The 23,418-nt window shown below is 39.8% G+C and overlaps 1 protein-coding gene across 1 annotated transcript in view; it reads left to right on the top strand.

The window, feature by feature from the left end:
* ITGB6 (integrin subunit beta 6) overlaps nucleotides 1–22,668 on the top strand; it is a gene marked incomplete at both ends in the record, with an annotated part of 70,575 nt that extends 47,907 nt beyond the window's left edge. The window contains 5 exons of the mRNA XM_079710489.1: nucleotides 3,034–3,256; nucleotides 6,180–6,277; nucleotides 11,227–11,346; nucleotides 16,617–16,783; nucleotides 22,570–22,668. Coding sequence (XP_079566615.1) covers nucleotides 3,034–3,256; nucleotides 6,180–6,277; nucleotides 11,227–11,346; nucleotides 16,617–16,783; nucleotides 22,570–22,668 — 707 coding nt within the window. The remainder of the gene's footprint in view (nucleotides 1–3,033; nucleotides 3,257–6,179; nucleotides 6,278–11,226; nucleotides 11,347–16,616; nucleotides 16,784–22,569) is intronic.
* Nucleotides 22,669–23,418: the final 750 nt, after the last annotated feature.

The following is a 23,418-nucleotide window of genomic DNA, read 5'->3' as shown; positions in this document are numbered from 1 at the left end:
CCATGTCTCTTAAGGCCAGGTCATGAAGATAGAAAGGTAATGACCTTCTAGACCAAAGTTTACAGGAGAAAACCCAGAATCCTTCTTTCTACAATGAACATGGTAGCATCTCCTACAAATGGAAACCTGCCTCACTTGTGATTTCTTTTACATCTGTTTGGTTTTCAGTATAATTACAGGAGTTTTAATACTGATGGATAATTTTGTTATCAGATTCTTCTTACTGGATAGTGTTTAGGAGTAATGATAATAACTTATATATTGCTTATTTATGGGCCAAGCACTGTTCTAAACATTGTTATATATTATGATAATCATCATGACAATCCGATGAAGTAGTGCTATTAATAACCCCTCCTTACCAATGAGGAAACTGAGGCATAGAAAGGTTGAGTAATTTTCCCAACTTGGCCCAGCCCGTACCAGAGCCAGGACCCAAACATGTGCTGTCTGGCTTTACACCTGTGCACTCACCCACTACGTACTCAGCCACCGCCACCATGCCCACATGCCTTTGGAATGTAGCCAAAGAGCAAAACTTGGGAGGCGATGGCTGCTGCGCTTTTCCTTTTCTGAAGAAAAGTGTCAGTTACGAAATTTGTAAGTAAATGCTGTTTGTTTGGAACAGCAAAAGACAATTTAGGATCTTGGGCATGGCAGGCACCCCAAAAATATTATGAAAGAACACACAAGCCCATTACCTGAAACACTGTATTTAACATTTTATAGTAGTTCAGACACTACTCTGTGGCCAGTTCTTCAGGAGTCCCTCTTTTTTTTTTTTTTTTTTTTTTTTTTTTTGCGGTACGCGGGCCTCTCACTGCTGTGGCCTCTCCCGTTGCGGAGCACAGGCTCCGGACGCACAGGCTCAGCAGCCATGGCTCACGGGCCCAGCCGCTCTGCGGCATGGGGGATCTTCCCAGACCGGGACACAAACCCGTGTCCCCTGCATCGGCAGGCGGACTCTCAACCACTGCGCCACCAGGGAATCCCCTGATTTCTGATTTTTGTTTACCTTTTCCTCCTATCCTCACAGACACCCCATACGCACCTTTGGCTTTATTCATGTGACTTTACTATGGGTATTGAGCAGGTCACATGATTACACACTTCTGTCATTTACCTATGCTTTTTTCTCTGCTTATAATGCACGTAACCCTCTTCTTCTATCTTCTATCCTTATCTTCCAAATTCAGCTCAAGCATCACTTCCTCTGGAAACTTCCCCAAATCTCTTGTCTAATTTGGAAACTTCCTCTGTGTATATGGCACTTATCACATTGTACTTATTAGCAGTAGTATCTATTTGCCTGTCTCCTAGACTAAGCTATAAGCTCAGCCACCTTGTCTCATTTAATTTTGTATCCTCAAGCCTAAAACAATCTTTGGCACATGATATATGCTCAGTTAAAATTTGTTAAATAAATGAATCTGTTGGGCACTCACTGTATGCCTGTAGGACATCTAGTTGGTGACTACAAAGCTAGGAGATTTACACATTATCTCATCTGACCACAACCATTGGAAGCAGCTTTTATTCCCTCTACTTTATAGATGAGGCTTTCATGATTACTCAGCTTGAGTGATGTAGAGGTGGGGTTACTAAAGTCTATCTTGTATCTCTATCCTACGGCACCTTAATTGAAAGCAAAAAATTTTTAAAACTACATACACACACACACACACACACACACACACACAGTTGGCCCTTGAACAACACGGGTTTGAAGTGCATGGGTCCACTTATATGCAGATTTTTTTTCAATAAATATATTGGAAAAATTTTTGGAGATTTGCAACAATTTGAAAATACTCACAGATGAACTGCATAGCCAGAAATAAAAAATATTTAGGTACGTCATGAATGCATACAGTATATATAGATACTAGTCTATTCTTACATAGGCATAAGGTGAGTGATATTTAATATAAAATTAATAATGTTTTAGTTTTCTTACTGTTTTATAACTTTGCTTTCAAAGCATTATATTACTGTACAGTATGCCTTTCTCATAATTGGAGAAACTGCATATCAGCCTACCATTACAGGTAAGTGGTTTTTTAGAAAATGTAATCATGCTTCTATATGAATATATCTATAATACTGTATGCCATAAACATTTTAAACAATTCATTCGTTGGTGTATAGGCTAGGCTACTGGGAAGCAATTATACCAATTATACTAGGCTACCAAAAAGCAATCATATTGCTGCTTCTTCATTATCAAGGCATGAATAGCTATATCTGTAAATAAATATGAATTTCTTTTTCACACTATCTTTTCATTTTTGATGTCTAATGTTGGTAAGTTGTATAATATCTACAGTGTTATAAGACAATATTGATGTAGGTACTGCCAGACGATTCGTCTTGTAAATTTACAGCATTGATAAATACAGTACAGTACTGTAAATGTATTTTCTCTTCCTTATGATTTTCTTAATAACATTTTCTTTTCTCTAGCTCACTTTATTGTAAGTATACAGTATATGATACATATAACATACAAAATATGTGTTAATCAACTGTTTATATTATCAGTAAGGCTTCCAGTCAACAGGAGGCTGTTAGTAGTTAAGAGTTGAGGGAGTCCAAAGTTATCCTCAGATTTTGGCCTGGGGGGAGGGGTGAGAGTGGGGCGGGGGGAGGGGTCAGTGCCCCAACCCATGCATTGTTCAAGCGCCAACTGTATATACACACACATACTTGCACACACACACACACACACCAAGTAGCTATTATAGGCTTCTGGATTATCTTATTTCATCTGGTTATAAATTCTGTTGGATGTAACATCAGGCAATCAAGTTGGTTCAGTTAAGAGACCAGATCAATGAATATACACAGTTCGCAAAATACGTTCCATAAAATCTATCTACGCTCACTCCCCCCTGCACCCACACACACGCATTCACTTTTTTTCTCGTTTTTTTCTTCAGTCTTTTTCATGGTGTTCAAAGGCAAAGAGAAAAGATGGCCCCCAAGATCCGGAAGTGGCTTTAGCCCTAAGAAACCCAGGGCTTTGTTTTGCAGATAACGGCGACTGTGACTGCGGCGAGTGCGTGTGCAGGAGCGGCTGGACGGGCGAGTACTGTAACTGCACCACCAGCACGGAGCCCTGCATCTCCGAAGACGGGGCGCTCTGCAGCGGGCGAGGGGTCTGTGTGTGCGGCCGGTGCGTTTGCACGAACCCCGGAGCCTCGGGACCCACCTGCGAACGTTGTCCCACCTGTGGCGATCCCTGTAACTCTAAATGGTAATGTCTCTACGCTCACCAGTCCTTCCTTCCATAGGGTTCGTGGTGATCAAAGTTATAATGACATTATATACACTCAGACCTCGGATTGTTCTTGCTGGCTTTGGTCTCCAAGCCTCCATCAAAACACACAAACCGGGCTTCCCTGGTGGCGCAGTGGTTGAGAGTCCGCCTGCCGATGCAGGGGACACGGGTTCGTGCCCCGGTCTGGGAAGATCCCACATGCCGCGGAGCGGCTGGGCCCGTGAGCCATGGCCGCTGAGCCTGCGCGTCCGGAGAAAACACACAAACCCGCAGGGCCCCTGCGACCGTCAACCTGGAACGTCAGCCTCTCCCTTGCCTCTCAGCGCTGATGATCCAGGACCACAAAGTCACATTTCTGCAAGAGAGCCTAGTGGGGAAGCTGAGCTGATGTCCCACGCTGATAACATCGATAGTCTCTCCCTTACAGTACCAGCCACACATCAGGAATGCCCTGGGGGTAGACCGAGGACACTCACATTCAGTACTTTTTTAAGGGAAACAGACAAGCTTCTTTCTTATCCAGACGTTTATAGCCTGACCTTACTGATTCATTCCTATCTATAAACTCATAAAGGCAAAGAGGCAGAAAGATGATCTTGGCTTTCCATTCCTTCCCTCTTCTTTACCACTCATGCTCTTTGGCACCTTTCTTTGGTTGTCATTCTACACAGCTATTGTGACTGACACTTTCTTTTACACAATGTGAACAACAGCAACAAAACAACCACATTGTTTTTATTTTCCAGTAAAAAAAAAAAAAAGTTTCTTTGCTTGGCAGCTAACTTCTTAATGAAAGCGGGGCAACATTTGCAGGTTAAGTGAAGCAAATCTCCAAATTGGCTGTGTTAGGACATTGCAGGTATAATGTATTATACAGCAAACGTGCTTAAGCAGTTCATACTTTCATTAACTCTGGTACCTAAAATGGGGACATGTGCATTTCCAATGTAAACAAAGTAAGAAAATCAATATCAATATTCACTCAGTGGTTGCTCACTATCCAGGTGTCAAAACTTCTCTGTCACTGTGCCTGGACATATGCCAAGAGAAGCACGGGCACAAGGTTAGACTTACTTGAATAGAATTGAATATAAAATGTCATTTCAAGGTATTTCTTCTATTATTTTTCTATTTTGTCTTCTCTGTAAACATGATTCAATCTCCTTTGAAAAAAATATTTTATTTAACTATAGTTGATTTACAATGTTGTGTTAGTTTTAGGTGTTCAGCTTCAGATTCTTTTCCATTATAGGTTATTACAAGATAGTGAATATAGTCCCATGTGCTATACGGTAAATCCTTGTTGTTCATCTATTTTATATATAGTAGTGTGTGTATGTTAATTCCAACTTCCTAATGTATCTCTCCCTTTCCTCTTTGGTAACCAGAAGTTTGTTTTCTTTGTCAAACATGATTCAATCTTAAATCTGGTTTATAAGACATGAAATTAATAGTCCAAGTAGTTTGAATTTGCGAAATCAGGTAGAGTGATCCCCTTGGTGTTTGTTAGTTTTGAGGTGAAACCATTCTATTTATTCTTTCATGCACTTATTTATCAAATAGGTATTAAGTACTTACTATAGGCCAGGAATCATGTTAGGCCATAGACATACAGTGAAACTGAAACAGTTACAGTTCCTGCTGTCACAGCTGCTGAGCATCTACTGGGAAAGACAGAACATTTAAAATAGAAATTATAATGATATCTGGGCTAACAGTTACAATAAGGGATAGAGAGGGTGCAGTGGAGCTATATGGCAGGAGATAAAGCTACCAGACTAGCTCGGGCAGCCATCAGTGGGATGCACAAAGGTGTCAAGCTTTTAAGGGCTTCCGCAATCTCAAGCAACCCTACTGCAAAACCACTCCAAGTAAATATATAACCCAGATATGTGCAGTGTGCTTGCGGTGCAAAGGCCACTTCCAGGTAAGAGTGCTATCCCTACTCCACATAGATTGCTGCTCCTAAACCCTTCCAGCAGAGGAATTCAGAGGCTTCCACTACAAGGGAACTAACTGATAAGGATTAGGGAAGGCTTGCCTAAGGAAGTGCTGTTTCAGCTGAGATTTGATGTGGCATGGTGGGCATGGGGAATGTTTCCAGCACTTAGAGGAGCATACCTTTCCTGGGCCAGCATAATGTGTGCCCACAGTAAGAAAACTTTTGCAGCTTTGGATTACTCCAAACACTATCCGGCTGTAAAGTGATTGTCAGCACAAGATTAATTCAGGGTCTAAGCTTTACTTACCTGTATAGACATCATTAGAGTAGCTTAATTCCTGGGCTATGTTCTTGGAAATACACTTTTCTATAAGTAGCAATCCTTTATTTAAAAACCTGCATTAATGAGGATCCAGGCTGTAATCCTCAGCTTTTGAAAATACCTTATCAAGGCTTGGACGCATTCAAAAGGGTTACAGAAAAGTGAATCTTTAAAATAGTCATTCAGGACATATGACAATTCTTGGAATTCTTGCTAAAACACAGACCATTTCTATTAAGAAAGTCACATTTTGTCTAGTACCATAAACCCTTCCCAGGAAAATGTTTAATGAAAATATAGCTAAATCAAATACCAAAATAATTGGGTTTTTTGTTGTTGTTGGGGGAAAAAAAAATTTAATCTAACCAATCAGAAGTAATCAGTACAGATGAATGAGGATAGTAGCTATTATCAACCTGGCTCATGGAACACTGATTACTGAATGGAATTCAGAATAAAGGAGTTTCCTCTTGGACGTCACCCAACCATCTTTCTGAAAGTAACGAGAAACACAATATCCTCTCCGAGACACTCCTATAGCCAGAACCATAGTAATAGCATTAAAGCAATATCCCAGCTGCATATCTATTTTCCACTAATACAAACTGATCAACTCTGTTGAATAATGTTCACAGGAGCTGCATTGAATGCTACCTGTCTGCAGATGGCCAGGCCCGAGAAGACTGTGTTGACAAATGCAAATTAGCTGGTGCGACCATCAATGAAGAAGAAGGTTCTACTTGTTTGAAATTGCTTTCCTTTCCTTTGCACAGTTTTGGAGAGGCAGAAATTCGGTGGAGGGCTTTTCAGTAGCTCGACCTCATTTGTACTAGGGTGTTAACTCACTCGCATTCATTTTTAAGAGTAAATGCATTCCAGAAGGCTAAAGACTTGATGGCTTGGGAGACAAGCAATTTAAAGTCCCGGCTATGCTATCTGCTCTGTTGCAAATTCATCTCTGCTTAACACATGCAATTGGAGAGAATTCCAGAATGCTATATTTTTTTGAATTAGCAGAGTGGAAAATTGAAGAAATAGCTAAACGTTAACCTCCTAACCTGAAATCATCCTCTATCATCTGATTACCTTATTTCACGGTAGGACAAAGTAAGGTATAATATGGGTTTTCTGACAGCAGCTCTCAGACACCAGACAGTTTCTGGTTAGTGGCCATTTTTCCTGCTCTCCCCTCCATATGCTTTTACTCCCAGATTTCCAAACATGGGCATTACATGGTCATCCCTAATTCCCTGTTGCCTTGGTCCCAAACTACAAGAAGGGCCTGTTACCTTTAACTGCTAAGCAAACTCTGCTCTTGCTTCCACCTGCCATTTTTGAAGTTACTTGCTTAAAATCAGATTCTTTCTAATGGCAAAATGTTATTTCAAATCTGTAAATTGGTTGTATCTTAGCTGCAAAGGCATTTAAAAAAATAACTTGTGAACTTTAAAACAAAGCCGATGGGCTTCCCAGGTGGCGCAGTGGTTGAGAGTCCGCCTGCCGATGCAGGGGACACGGGTTCGTGCCCCGGTCCGGGAAGATCCCACATGCCGCGGAGTGGCTGGGCCCGTGAGCCATGGCTGCTGAGCCTGCGCGTCCGGAGCCTGTGCTCCGCAACGGGAGAGGCCACAACAGTGAGAGGCCCACATACCGCAAAAAAAAAAAAAAAAAAAAAAAAAAAAAACAAAGCCGATGACTGACTTCTCCCAAAGGGACCATCTGGGGGTATTTGTTTTTCCATCATCACAAACTCCCTGCCTTATCCTGCTGCTCAGGTAGGGACATTGTTCTGCACGCCTCAGAGGCACCGCCACGGTGCATCTCAGGAGGAGCGGAATAACCAAGATGATAATTTATGACACTCTAGGATATGTATCTTGAGTAGACGAAGCTAGAATACAGAAATTAATCCATTTCCAAAGTGAAATAAGTTAGTGATATTTATGTTGTTTTGAAACTTACCAACATTGTTTTACAATTGAGGTTTCTGACTGGCCACAGTTAAATAACCCTGTATGGAGGGGCGTGATTAGTGCTCATGAAACCCCTCGCCTGTGCTTTTCTAGTGTCTCAGATAAATATGCCGAATAACCATAAATTGGACAAGACAGTATGTACATTACACTAATACCGAAGGTAAGATGCAGTAAAAGCACCGAGTAAAGTCGGATTTGTAGCCTGTCCACATTAGTAACTAGTACAAAATCTCAGCATATCCTTCTGGCTTCATTTCACAGCAACCAGTTGGGATATTTACCAAGTGTTTTAAAGAAATGACTAAAAATTGCAGAAAATGCCCTGCAAATGACTAGAACTGAATTGACTAGCAGCGTGAGAAATCTAATGTGCTAAGGGGAAAAAAGAAGTAAACCTTGGAAACGTGTAAATCCTGAACAGGGAATTACTATATTTAAATACACAGTTTTCTGAGTATAAGTTATCATAAATGCTTGGATTTGAGAGGAAGACAAGATTCTCAAGTGGCATTTAAAATTTTTGCATTATTCTTGTATAATTGACTAAATTACCTTCAAAATAGGGGACTACAACTATTTCTAACTCAGAAATCAAAATAGTAATTGGATTACCAGTACCATTTAAAGCACTAATCTTGATGAATTTGAGAGAAAAACTATCTTTGTCAGCCTGTGAATTAAAAAAGTCACTCTTCTAATGGGCCTTTTTATAAGTCCTATTTCAAGTTACTCATCCAGTTATGTTATTGATCATATCATCTTGAAATTATCACAACGTATTTGCTCTTCCATGGGGTCTTTTATCAGCCCATTCTTCCCCTAATAAGGACATGGAGAGTAAAGTAAGATAACCATAAATTTCATAATCTGAATAAATTATTCCTCACCTGTGCTGTGGTGACTTGTGTGAGTATTTCTAAGGACATGTGGTTTAACTTTATTCATCCATTTTACTGAAGTAGAAGTTTTTAATTTACCCCAATATTCATGTACTCAGAGCATTGTTACTCAAAGTGTGTTCCATGGAACACTAGTTCTGAAAGTGATAAATGGACCAAAGCACCCCTGGTCATATAAATTTTGTAAATGGGAAGCTAAGCTTTTTGTTTTCTTTGCAAGACTGAGAGTTGTCATGTATATTAAATTAAATGTGCATTGTGAATTTGCAGGAGAAGCAAAGGGAGGAATTAGAGTAAGGAGGGATTCCCAAACTTATTTGACCACAGAACTCTTTTTTTTTTCCCCCTTGGGAAACTGTTTTCTCTGAGAACTACTGCCTCAGCCCCAGAGGCGAGGTCTTAAACACATGGTTATCTTGGTTCAATGGTGCAGACAGTTTATATTTTCCACATCTTTTCTGGACCTTCCCAGACCCCAGCCTTTTCACCTCCCTTCTCACATTTCTTCCTTTTCTAAGGATGATTTCATGGACTGCCTGAGATCTTATTTTCATCGTATTATTCTAGAACAGCACTGCTAGCACTCATAAAAGTGGGTAAAAAAGAAAGGTCCATTTCTAATGAACCAACAAAAGAAAACCTTAGCAGCTAATTATGCAAATCTCCAGCCCAAGCTGGACCTTTTCACTGCACATTCAATAATGCATTTTAATACCCAAACACTACAAAACAGGCTAAATCTAGAGTCATAACAGTCATGAAAAGGAGTGGTGAAGTAATTAAAGCAAGAAGGGAGTCGTGACTCAAAGGTCATATTAGCGGTTCCATTAAAACTTTAAAAATCCTGGCCAAGTAAATTAAGCCTCCCTGTGCTTCAGTGTAGCTCTTTAAGGGAAAATAAAAAAGCAGGATTAATATTACTGAAAGGAGTATTATGAGCTGTCCACATATTTTCTACCTGAGAATAAAATGTTCCATTAAGTAAGTTTGAGAGGAACAGGGCGGGTGTCCACTGTCACGGCAGAGACGGGGAGGGAAGGAAAAAAACACTCCAAAACAAAAAAAAAGCATATTCCCAGAGACTTCATCATGAATCCTTGCTAACTGGATGGTTTGGTAGGAGAATGTGTGGTGGAGGTCATCTAAAAATGACCAAAGTATGAATTATATATACAGTTCTGTTGCTGTCAAACACATGAAATAACACAAATTTCACTAATCAAGTGCTGCCCAGAGGTGCCCAAACCTCTTCATCAGAATCACCTCATTAAAAATATTATTAACAATTCACTAAAATGCAAGCTCCTGTCCAAACCACGGACTTCTCAAATCAGAATAGCCAGGGTGGGTCCCTGGAATCCATCACTGCAGAACTCTGAGGTGATTTAGATGATGGTAAACATTTAGGACCAGATGAGAATAATTTGTAATTAGATTTCTTAATATTCCTATGTAAATAGATGCTTCTAATGGATTCAAAGACAGTTTGTTCACTTAAATTTATCCTCTGAAATCTTATTAATAATGCCAAATGTTTTACTAGTCCTGGTTGTGATAGATAATACAGGCATGCTTCTTACAGACTCTGGCATGAGATGTTTAACTTATAAATTAAAGGCAAAAACAACTTAATTTTCTATCTTGCTATGGCTATAGCATTGTTGAACCAAAAAATAGACTATTATTTAATTTTTCTTTGTTAGAATCAGAGGAACACATGTAGATTCTGTTTTATTAAAATCTTTTTATGTTGAAGCTAATGAGAAAAGTTATAGGTCTAACAAGACTATGTCCAAGATTATCTGGGACAGTCCCAGTTTTGTATTCTGACCCATTGTGTCATAATACACTAATTTTGCATCATATGTCTTAAAATTTTAGGATAAGAGCAAAAGGTCATTCTACTTACAGGTTTCTGAAAAAAAGTGTTTGTAACAGTATCATTAAAAAGTCTCTAACTTAGAAGATAGGAGAACTTTAAGCAAGTTTTTTTTTTAATTAGAAAAATCCTACATAATTTTGGCATAGGTGCCAGATCACTAAAATGGTTCATAAATAGTATTAGCGTCTTAGACTGACCATTTTACTATATTATCAATTTCTGTCATGACATTCATTTTCTGCTTCTTGAATAAGCTCAAAATTTTTCTTCTGCTTGGAAAAGATTTGAGGAAAACTGAATTTCTTTTAATTGAGAAAAGGGCTATACTGAGTAGGCCAACTGTCATCCTGGTCTCCTTTTATTCTGGGATTTACCTTTATCCTGGTGGTCCCTGAGCTACATAACACTTCAGTTTCCATTTCCTCATATTAATTTATATATACTGTTTTGACAATACGTGGCCCCCAATCTTGATTATGCCATTGTGGGAAAGGCCCCTTTAGAAGTAACCACTATCAGTTTGGACTGTGTAGTCCCTTTCTGAAACATAATCTCAGCTTCCTCCCAGATGCTCTCAGCCAAGGAGAACGTATAGCTTCCTCATTACCATAATCAGAGCCATTCTATTCCCAAGACAACTAAGCGTACCTGCCTTGAAGTACTTCACTCTACTGAAATCCTACCACCATCATTTTGATGGGTGCATTCGATGGTCAGTCCTGATTGACCACACCTGGAACAGTTCTTCTGGAACAGGAGTAGAAACTAAAACCTCAGTGGATAGGGAAAATTCTATGTCTTTTCTATTCCTATTCTGCAATGTTGAAAATTCCTATTTGTATAATAAAACTCAGTGCTACTTTGCTTTAAAAATAATCTCTTTTGGAATCTCATTTAACCTAATGAATGACTCTTTTATCTACAGATTTCTCAAAGGATAGTTCTGTTGCCTGTTCTCTGCGAGGAGAAAATGAATGTCTTATTACATTCCTAATAACTACAGATAACGAAGGGAAAACCATCATTCACAGCATTAATGAGAAAGGTGGGTGGCATGCCTTCCCTTGCCAGTGGTAAGAGATATTACATGGGAGAGGAGAAAACAACCAGAAAGATGCTCTGGGTAGCTTGCCAGGAAAGACATTTCCAAATTTTGACGGAGTGCCTCTACTTTCCCAATGGCCGAAATATACCTGTTGAAGGTTTGATATGTTCCAATGTTTCTTATTAAGACCAAAGAACAAGAGAAGTGTTTTTGTACCAATCCCCGAAAGCTGGCTGATGAATTGTAGAAAGGTGGACCAATTAAATGCAATGAAAGCAAAAGGTGTGTTTTTAGGAAAGACTGACAGGGAAGAGGAGCATAGCAGTCTAAGAGAACGAGCTTTTTTTTTTGCGGTACGCGGGCCTCTCACTGTTGTGGCCTCTCCCGTTGCGGAGCACAGGCTCCGGATGCACAGGCTCAGCGGCCATGGCTCACGGGCCCAGCCGCTCCATGGCATGTGGGATCTTCCCGGACCAGGGCACGAACCCGCGTCCCCTGCATCGGCAGGCAGACTCTCAACCACTGCGCAACCAGGGAAGCCCGAAAACGACCTTTGACTCAGGCAAACCTTGGCTCAAATCCTGCTCCACCACTTCCTTGACATTCTGGAAGATAATTGTCTCTCCGAGTCTCTATTTCCTCATCCGTAAAATGGGAAAAATAACAGTACTTTCTTCTAAGGGTTGATTCAAGGATTAAATGAAATAATGCATGTAAAATATGTACCAGTTCATAACCTACCTAATGGGTCTTTAAATGATAATGCTGAGTCAGGAAAGATGTGAAGAGACAAGGAAGGAAGGAAGTGATCTGTAAAGGAAGAGTCTGTGAGTTGCTTCTGTGAGTTTTTCTCCATACCAATTCATGGAGTCGGCTTGGGACTCAGGGAACCCTCAGATAAAAATCTCATCTTCAGTGAAGGGGAGAGAGAAACTTGTAGCAGGTAGAAAAGAAAATAGTGGGGAAGGTATTGATACTTTTGTTGAGAAGTTCTTAAATTTTAGTAAGTTTCACCTGGGGAGCTTGTTAAACTGCCAGCCTCCTGAGTCAGCAGGCTGGATGTGTGGCCCAGGACTCTGCATTTTAACACTTCTCCAGGCAACTCGGATACAGGTGGCTACCAGACCTCCTCTGAGTGACTCTGCCCTAAAAGCCCTGGCTGCCTTCTTACATGCGCACAGGTGCCTCACCTTTTCTGTCTTCAGTTAATGATGTGTCCCTAAACCTTTCTGCCAGAAATGACAGCTGCATTAAATCAGACCTCTCCAGATCTTGTCAGCAGCCTCCTCCTCCTTCCCTCTAAAGCTTGAGGCCTAAGTTCCGGCCCAGACAATAGCAGCAAGGGCAGGCTAGAAGACAGATGTGTTTTGTTGTGTGTGCTGGTTTATCGGTGGGCTGACAAAGTATTAAGTCCTGAATTTGAAACCAAGAGTACCAAGCTGCCATCACTTAAGAGTGTGAAAAGCAATGACAAAATTACCAAAAAGTAAGTTGAAGACATTATGAACTAACCAAGCAAACACGATTAGAAAAGTATCACATTGCAGTGCTGAGGGTCAGAGAGGGAGGGGTCAGCACAATGCAAGAGACAAGTGTATGATGGTGACCTTGCCATTCAGGTGGGCAGAGTGCACCAGGAGACTTGCTCTTGAAAAGCTTCTGTAAATTGACTTCTTTGAAATGCATATGTAAAAGGCATTGTAGAGGTCATTAGTTAAGAAAATCTAAGGTGAACCCTGCTGTACAAGGAAGAAATACTTTATGAAAACCGGCCTCATCATTATGTATTTTATAAAGTCAAATTCTTCAACTACACCCCCATCTTCTGTTTGTGACTGTGGCAGTGGCTTTAGCAAGTTCTCCCGAAATCAAAGCCATTCCTTACAATATTGATTCCATTGGAGAAGCAAGCTCCAAACAAAAATGAACTTCCAGAGTAGGTTCTGTTTTTAATTCAGGGGATTTTGTATCTAGATGGTTTGATTTTGATTTTTTTTTTCTTGTGAAACATGCCTTTGGTTGATAAATGCTTCCTCATTACTGAACTGTTTTTTCTTCTTTTATTCATCCACACAATATGAGTGGTACATCAACATCAACATGCCATCTTTCCGAGAGCCCTCAGATGCCCTGATATCTTTTTATTAAAGCTTTTTATTCTCCCTATGCTTTTGTAGCAGGGAAGAGTGAGGGGAAAATGACCTCCCAGAAGTTTAACAGGAGTCACCTGACGGCTTCAGGGATGCTTCTTTCCTGGTAAATGTTCGAGCTCCTCGATAGGCCCGGAGCTTCCAGGGGCCCTGAGGACAGAGCCTGTCCCCAGGAATCTGTAGTCCCCTCTCACAGCTTTAAGACCAGAGAATCCCAGGGTAGCCGGTTGGAGGCAAGAAGAGAAAAGAGGCAAAATGAGAAAGGAGGATGTGAAGGTTAAGGATGACCAGTATTCTTCAAACAAATAGAAAAAAAAAAAACCCAGTGAAGGGTCACCATCAGTGTCTGTGTGAACATAGGGAGAGCTTCACTAATCTTTTTTCTGGAGGAACTTTCAGCCACATTCCTGAGAGCCGCAGTCAGTGAATGATAGTTGGGGAGCCTTCCTAGCAGGGATATGGGTGTGGATGTTACACCCACAGTTTCCAACTTGGAGATTCCAAGCCCTTGAGGTCTTGAGCATAGAAAAGCGAGAAGGGTGCATTTGTTGTAATAATAATAATAATAATAATAATAATAATAACAGCAGCTGTCATTTGTTGAGCCCTTACTAATACCATATGTCAGGTGTTATGCTATATGTTTTACATGTATTGATTCATTTAACACCCTCAACAACCATATACAGCAGGTATTGCTATTATTTCCATTTTGCAGGTAAGGAAATTGAGAAGTTAATAATTTGCTAGGTCCTGCAGCAATTAAGTTCCAGTCCCGATTGGGGATCTCCGGCAGTTTGGCCCAGAGCCCGTGCTCTTAACTACTGTGCTATACTGCCTCTCACTGGCTGTACGAGCATCATAAATATCTGAATCCCCAAAATAGGTCAGATCATCAGTCTTCCATAGAAATGTTATGCAAACCACGTTGTAATTTTAAATTTTCTAGTAACCACATTAAAAAACATAAAATAATTTTAATAATGTCTTATTTAATCCATTGCATCCAAAATATTATTTCAGTGTACAATCAATATAAAATTATTAATAAGATATTTTACCTTTTTCATATCAAGTCTTCAAAATCAGTGTGTATTTCACACTTAACACAAAACCTAATTCTGAAAAGTCACATTTCTAGTGACTATTGAGCAATAGCCACATGTGGCAGTGCAACCAGATTGGCAGCGTTAGAAACTCAGCGCCTTAGAATTAGGTGCAGCGCTGACCCAGACTCAGTAGGCAACCCTGGACGGAACACAGTGATGGAGAAAACATTTTACCCCACCTACAAATATGTCTTTAGTCTGAGCATCTCAAGAAATACTAAAGAGAGTATGGAAAGTGGAAATTTCTGTTGCGTAATACCTGCTCTGGAGCTTGGGCCAAAATCCTTTCTTGAGAAATGTTTAATTCCCAATGACTCTAAGTTCTTAAAATAATTATCTCCACCAGGCCATGCCTGTTTCTCCATTATTTATTCCCTGCTGGAGAGCTCTCCTAATTCATGTTCTGACTGCAGGGTCTCAGCAAGCTTCATCTTGCTTCGAGCAAGAACATCCTATGCCCCGCCCCAGACATTTCACAGTCAAAGATGTAGCCAGTATATATTCTCATTGACACAGGCCTGCCACTTTCTTTGCAGGAGTGTTGCTAACTTATTAGAAGCAGCCATGGTTAATTTGCTATGCTAGAAACAGTCTTTAGATCTTCATACTGTAGTACCTATTTTATTAGCCCCTTCACTTATTTCTGCATAATCTCCTTAAACGGTTTTTTGGCCAAAGAACAAAAGTGTGTGAGACCAGGCATCATGCTGTTAGGGGGCCATTAATTCTGCTCAAATTCAGATCAGCTATAGATCTTACCTTGAAAGCAGCATGACTAGTCCTGTGTGTATAACCCTCCTTTTTAAATATATAAAAGCAATAAGAGTTAGGATAAACTAAGCATGATTCATTTCCTCCCAAGATACCATGGATTTGCCTCACTTCTTGCAGAGGGAAACAGATATTTAATGATAATTTCTGTGTGGGATTTTTTTCTCCCATGAAAGCAAATGCGGAGCTTAATTATAATGTTTCATTAAGAAATGTATCATCTCCCAGGCATATTGCAAGTATTATTAGTCATTCTGCTGTCAATGAGAGAAGGTACTGAGTAATTGTAAAATTATATTACTATCATCAATAGAGTCAAAATAACATTTCATAGAATGTTCAAGTAGAAAGGACTATACAGAACACCTAATTCCTCAAACTTCCCTGAAGATAAGAGTCACTTGGGATATAAAAAATTTGTGGCCCCATCCAGACCCACCGAATCAGAATCTCAGGGGTTCGGTCTAGCAATTTCAGGGGTGGGTTTAATAAGCATGAGCACCTGGGCTTAAACTTATCAGGAAGTTAAGGAAACACTAAAGTCCCACATCTTTGTTTTACAGATGAGGGCACTGGGGCTCAGAGAGATGGAGGGACTTGATGGTTTCAGGCAGCTACTGTCCATCAGATGGGAATGGAACCCATCTCTCCTGAACCCAGTCCAGGAATTTTCCAGGACACCAGGGCACTGCATTAGAGTTGAAATAAAACTGAAAGCCATGATTGTCTTCTGTCTATATATTAAAAAAGGAAGCGTGAGTAGTATATTTCCCAGGGGTAGGTTGTATTTAATATTGAGTATAATCTCCTATACGGTTCAAGAAAATCCATGAAAAAGTAAGTGTGTGTGTGTGTGTTTGTGTGAACACGTTCCATTTCTGCTTTATCATATACCCAGAAGAGACCATCTTTAGTAAACTATAGTCTTTTTATTGATCCTTTAAATATTCCATGTGTGTTAATTGTCACTGTTTTGAATTCGAATTCTTTTTGAGTCAGCTATTCAAGTGTCTATCCATTTGCTTTGAATAACCAAACTCTTACTTTATCTTTTGTTCTACTTTGAATGAATAAGGCTACCCTTCAACAAGTAACTCTTTTTTTTTTTTTTAATTCAGCAAAACAAAAGGTGTTACAAAAGGAGAAAAAGTATGGTTGGAAAATTTCATGAGAAGTGTTTTCGCTACATCAGAACATTAATTGTACCATTTTCTTAATATAATTTTCTTTGTTTCCACAGACTGTCCAAAACCTCCGAATATTCCCATGATCATGTTGGGGGTTTCGCTGGCTATTCTTCTCATTGGAGTCGTCCTACTCTGCATTTGGAAGCTGCTGGTGTCATTTCATGATCGGAAAGAAGTTGCCAAATTTGAAACAGAAAGGTCAAAGGCCAAGTGGCAAACGGTATGTGCACACTTAGGGGCTACTTCTTTTCCTGTGCAAAAGATGGGATGTCGGCTTTCTTCTGCACTGGGAGAGTTAGAATGTCATGTTCTTTCTGTACTCCTCTCACCACATCCCCAACAGCTGATTTCTGTTCTGCTTTGGGGACAAAGGGACCTCTGTCCATTATCTGGGACCCAGATAGCCCTCACAGCATACATTTGTCTCTCAGGGCAATGAGGATTTCTCCTACTCTGAAGTGTCTCGTGAAACTCCTCTTATACTGTATAGCTACTTAGGAACATCAAGGAAATGCATTTTATTCTTTACCACCAGGAGGATCCCGCAGGCCCCATTTGATAAAGTATAGGTGCTGTATCTAAATATTTCCATAAATTGGTTGTTAGAGCTAATGGAATAATGTTCATGAGTAGTATGACAGTTCATGCCAATTTCCATGGAAATACTCATTACTCATAATAAGTTACAAAGTCAAGAAGACTTTTTAAATACCGTCCAGTTAGTTTTTCTGAAAAACATAAATTTTAAACAGCTACCTGAAAAAAAAAACCCAAAGTATCAACTTTTAAATATATGTACTCAATAAATGTAATTTATGTGTCTCCTCTTCACAGTAGGCAAACACAAAACAGGACTCCAATTTTCTGTTTCTTTTCCACAGGAGAGATAATTCCATTTCTAGAGGCCCACAGAAACAATTGCATGGTTTTAATTTCATCTCTCTCTCTCTAATGGTGTGTCCAGCTATCTGATAGCAATTATCTTACATTGCTGATTCTAAAAACAGCGATATCACTGGAGGCAATACAGGCAAATACAATGCTCCTTTGGGTTCATCTCCCACAAGTAAATTGACGTTAACACTTTTTTCTCTAGGTCTATAATATCTTCAATACCTAAAGCAAATGGAATTTTCTGTTTTGGATAAATTTATCTTGATAAGGGATGTTTATATCTTGTGCAGTTATTTGGAAACAACTATAATATATGGTGCAGGACAATGGACAATGAAAATTTTTATCTACTTTATCTTCCCATTAAAAATGCCTTTAGACAGAACAACCAAATGCAATGTATGGATCTTGTTTTGATCCTGATTTGAACACTCTAATATATATTTTTGGACAACTGGAAAAAAGTTAATATAGACTGGTTATTAGACTGATAGCTAGGATTTATGGTTAATTCACTTAGGTATGATAATGGCATGAGGCTTTGCTAGAAAATAATTAAGGTTTATAGTGAAAAAGGAGTGAAGGCTGGGCTTGCTTTTAAATAATTCAGCCAAAAGAGAGAGAGAGAGAGGGATAGTTAAGCAAGTGTGGCAAAAACTTCATAACTATTGAATCTGGGTCTACAGAGGTTCTTGATACAGCTTTCCTCTTCTTTTGTGTGTGTGTGGATTTTTCCTTATTAAACAAAACCCTTAGGAATGTCAAGTGAGGATTTGCAATGAGGCTATAATGTATCCATCTCTAACGAGGTAAAAATGTAACCTGACAGGTTAGTTTGGTGACTTAGAACCTAGTACTATGAGACCAAAGTGTTGGAGCAATTCACTTCACCTGACCCCCTGGCCACAGATGTTGTTTTTAACTCTCATCCACTGCCTGGCAGGGGTCAGAAGGCAACCAGGCAAAACAAGCTGATTAGTATGTACTCATCAATCCCAAACTCCCAATCTATTCCTCCCCTACCCCACCCTTTCCCCCGGTAACGATAATATACACACTACTATATATAAAACAGATAACCAACAAGGACCTACTGTATAACACAGGGAACTCAGCTCAGTATTCTGTAATAACCTAAATGGGAAAAGAATTTGAAAAAGAAGCAAGCAAACAAACAAAAAAGAATGTGATTAAGTTGGCACAAAACACAATAGCCGCAGTTAGTTCAACAACCACCAGCCCTGTGAAGTAGTCTTGACACTCCCATTTTGAATGTAAGAAAACTGAGGCTCAGAGAGGTTAAGAGACTTCCCAAACTGTTGGTCCACAGTGGAGCTAAAATCCTAATTGCAGCCTCTTCTTCCAAGCATAGCCTTGACCCTCCTAGAAGGAATAGGCAGGTGTTCGCAAACAAGCGCCTGGGCAATTATGTGATGTGTATCTACTAACCAGCATATTTTCATGTTCTCCTACAAAGGCATGAATACTGACAAATGATTAATATCTTTAAAATAACATTTTAATTAACAGTTAATTTCCCCTAAAACATGAATTGTTTTCCCTCAGGATGTAGAACATGACTGAAATTCAAATGCTGAATTTTTGCTGTCTCTTCACCTAAAATGGAACAAAAATATGCATTAAACAGATAAAAGCGTAAAAGAAAAATATTATTCCCTGTTAAATTGAGTTTCTTTGAATAACAAGTGTTTGATGTTCTGGACTAGATAATGACTGGGTCATAATTATTCACTTGGATGCAAAAGAGGTTTAATTCAAATAACTCAATTCAAATTTCACTAATATGTCCTATTGGAAAAAAAAGAATATTGCTCAGTGCATCCATTTTGGGGTCCTCGATTTGATTTTGTTTTTATCTAAAACCTATTTCTTCTTGAAGAACTGAATTTGGTCTTCAAACCCCTGGGGATCTCCAGGGACAGTAGTGGGACCTCTGACCCCTAGGCCCTCATTAGACTCTAAAGGTGACAGAGCTCAGGATGAGAAAGAGCTTTGTTATTGCCTCCTGAAACATTTCATTCATCATAGCTATGAAGAAAAGTTACCTTTTATTATGCTTTTAGAAAGAACACCCCCCATCCATATTCTTTATGAAAACACAAAGGGAAGATATTTAAATCCATTTTTGATTAGACATTTTTTCTAGGACGACAAGTCATTAACTAGAGGCAAAAAATGTTCAGTCTGACATTCGTTGCAGTCATGGATTGATTTTGTACTGTGCTAAGCAAATCAGGTCTGCGTTTGGCAGTTAGGCAATCATTAAGAGAGCTGTGGGTCGTGACAGAGAGCTTTCTTAATACCACTTTTTCAAGCTCTAAAAATGTGCCATTGCCTTTGTAAAATCCACAGCCTAAATTAGCAACCCCCAGACTCCTGGGGGAATCAGCCTGGTCACCCCAGATAGTTGGGGGAAACCTGACCTTGTCTAAACAGTGCAGGAGTGCAGACCCACCCGAAAGGGAGCCAGACCCAAACCTGTGTCTCAGCTGGAAATCCTAGGTCGGGAGGTTGCCACCTACGTGGCACTAGAGGAGGCTGTGTGGGACATTGCCACACTTTCACCTGCCAACAAAATCCTGTTTGAGCTCATTCTCCTGAGTTCTGATCATCAGCTGAGGACAGGAAACACTACTGCCCCCTGACAATGTATACTTGCTCTTTCCCCACTTTTAAGCTTCCACCTTACCCTCCTACTGTGGTGGTATCTGCTTCATCCCTCAACCCTATTAGCATGCCCAGGCCCTATAACTAGCTTTTCAAGATGTGCTCCCCCCACCACAAATATTGTAGACCTTGATAAGCAAAGTTGCTTCAAAACACAGAATGAAAACTGCATAATCAAAATTAAACATTCAACTAAATGTCCGCAAAATAGCATTGTGTATTCGGTCAATTGCAACTCAAGGCACCTCCTTTGTCGTGCATATAAATTATTTTTAGCGTGGGATGTTTGACATGATCTGGGATGGGGCACACAACAGAACTCCTAGTCCTACAAAGATCTTCCCTGACCCTGCTCACAGACTATTGACTCTTAACCGAGTGTCCTTTCTGCTTCCTAAGCCCCTCTATTCCTCCAGGACAGTACCCCACCCATCATTCCCAGCCTACACATCTTACTTTTTCCATCTTTCCTCTTCAGTTGAGTCCTTTATTCTTCTGTAGCCAACTTAAACTTAATAGCTTGCAGTCTCTTAAAGTTAATAGAATTCTACCCATGATTTTTGTTTGCAAACAAGACTCCACTTGCATCAAAGACCACATCAGTCTGCCCTACACCCTTCAAATCTCAAGTTCTTATCGTAGTGAGACTAAATAAGGACTGTAGGGTCCTCATGATTATCCAGGCTGACCTCAGGGGTAGAAGCAATATGGTGACTTGGCCTTCACTCATCATCCACCACCAGGTAACCTCTTCTCTTTTTGCCTCCATTACTGAGATAGCATCTCTCTCCAAAGGCACATGGACAAAGGTAACGTGTTACTCAGTTAGAGGTCAGGCCACTGGCTCTGGGCAATGTAGAAACAGGTGCAGGTGTGGTTCCTCCTCACAGTGAAGACACTGCAGCGAATCCAAGGGCAACAAGTGGGAGAGGCCAGGGAATGGTTTTCAGTTTTATTCAGTTCCTCTGAGAGGCGAGAGAAATGTACTGAGGAGACAAGTACAACTGTTTTTTTTTCAAATCTATGCCTAGAAATTGCTACCGTCTCTGCAGTTCATGGGATAAGGAGACCAATGTATAACATTTAGTAATTTGGAGGGTTAGAGGTGGTACCCAGACTCCATAATACTCAGAAATGGGCTTGGAAATGTTGAGTCCCAAAGCCTTGGGAGGAAATATCTTTAGTACCCTCTCTAGGACCTAAAAGAAAAGGAAATTCCAAATGTGAAGAAGAGTTATAAGTAAGTACTAATAAGGAGAGGCAGCATTTATTAAACACTTACTATGTGCCAGGCGCCTGCTGAAGTACATTACCTCATGGACCAGGTGGGCACTTTGGTAATCTCTCTTATGGATGAGGACGCCAAAGCTCGGAATTGCTTAAGTAAGTGGTGGAGCTGGCTTGAAACCCAGACTGTCTGACGCCATAGCCTGTGTGGTCAACCTTGGGAAATGGGAGAGAAGAAACTGCTCCTTACCCAGACATTGTTCCTGCCTGGAACAATGAAACCAAAGGAGAGCAGTGGGAGGATCAGGCTGGGCATTTCTCCAAACACCTAGAGAGCTTTGGTCCTTCTGGTCCTGGTGATGGCACCTGGAAACACATCTACAGCCAAATAGCACAACTGAATTATCCAGGCTTTGGCACACAACCTTTCTATTGCCCCAAGGGCAAAGGTGTCTTGCCCAACCTGCCTTGGGACCTGTACTCCTTCATGAGCCCAGCGTCCCACATGTCAGTCTCTTGTGACTGACTCCCTCCTTCCCACACTGTTATTCTCTAGTAAGGAAAAGCCACTGAATTCTTTTACTATCCACATCAGGTGTTTGCAGTCCTGGGGATCTTTCTCTGCTTCTCTCAAGCATCTAGTTGTCACTCTTTCTGAATTTTGATCTCATTTTAGCAAGATTATTTGTGCCCTTGTTTGATGCCTCTCACCAGCAACACATTTCTTAAAGGCGGATACTATGTCGTTCATCTTTGTGTGCTTCGACCAGTTCACTTTTCCCATCTTTATTTTTTACATTTCACTTTTGGGTCCCCTATTGGTTCATTCTATTCATTCAATAAATTCCGAGTGCCTACTGTGAGCTAGCTGAACTGTTTTCAGCTCTGGTAAAACGGCAGTGACCAAAACAGCCAAAGTCTTGTTTTCTATCCATGATTTAGTGCATTTCCAAAAAGGGTAAGATTTCTAGGTTGCACGCATGGGACTGGTTCTTCATAACAAAAAAAATAAAGATGTACACATTTTTAAATGTTAAAATTATGACATATCAAATTAATCAAAACTATTCAAATGGCTTTCAAGATTGAGCCTGACTCTCATCTTCCAATCTGTAATATACAATGAAATTATTTAGCTATATTAAAACCATGTAATAACATAATATACATACTTTCATTTGGACCTTTTTTTTTTAGGGAACCAATCCACTGTACAGAGGCTCCACCAGTACCTTTAAAAATGTAACCTATAAACACAGGGAAAAACAAAAGGTAGACCTTTCCACGGATGGATAGAACTACTTTACGCACGGAAAAAGTCTGTTTCACTGATATGAAATGTTAATGCACTATTTAATTTTTCTTTCTTTGTTGTTTCAAAATGAGGTTGGTTTAAGATAATAATAGGTCATTTGGAGATCAGTCATTCTCTGTGTGAAGGTTAGAGACTATGTTGGCAGGTTCAAAATAATCAAGAAGAGAAATATCCTTAAAAAAGGGGTGACTTTGGGGATCATTTCAGGAATACTAACTCTGTTGCATTAATGCCTCAAAAAATCATCAAAATGATTCATGGGGTCCTGATTTGCATTTGAAAAATGTTTGAAATTAGAATCTCATTTCTTGCAGGAATACCTGACGTCTTTGTCTCAGCAAAGTCACAAAGTCCATATGCTCACATTATATACTCACACTTGCCAATTAATTCTAAACTTTTAGTAAATCTGCCCTTTCCTAAAGGAGGATTTTTTTTTAATTTATGAAAAAATGAGATGCTGACTTTTATTTCAGCCGTAGGATGCAATTCTTCCAAAAATGTCCCACGTGTAGGAATGAAAATGAAGTGTTAATAATTTCTACGGATTTGAATGTACCCAAAAGTCAAGTATTTTGTTTTACAGATGAAGAAGAAGTAATTTATAAATTAGGAAGTCACCAGTAAAAAACAAAAATAACAAGCCTATTATTAGATTATGTTTAATTACCTCAAAATAAACTTCTATACTCAGTTTCCCTATTGACGCTGAGTTTTCAAACTATTACTCC

Source organism: Hyperoodon ampullatus, assembly GCF_949752795.1.
Source record: "Hyperoodon ampullatus genome assembly, chromosome: 8".
Taxonomy (NCBI): Eukaryota; Metazoa; Chordata; class Mammalia; order Artiodactyla; family Ziphiidae; genus Hyperoodon; species Hyperoodon ampullatus.
This window is presented reverse-complemented; position numbering and strand designations above follow the sequence as displayed.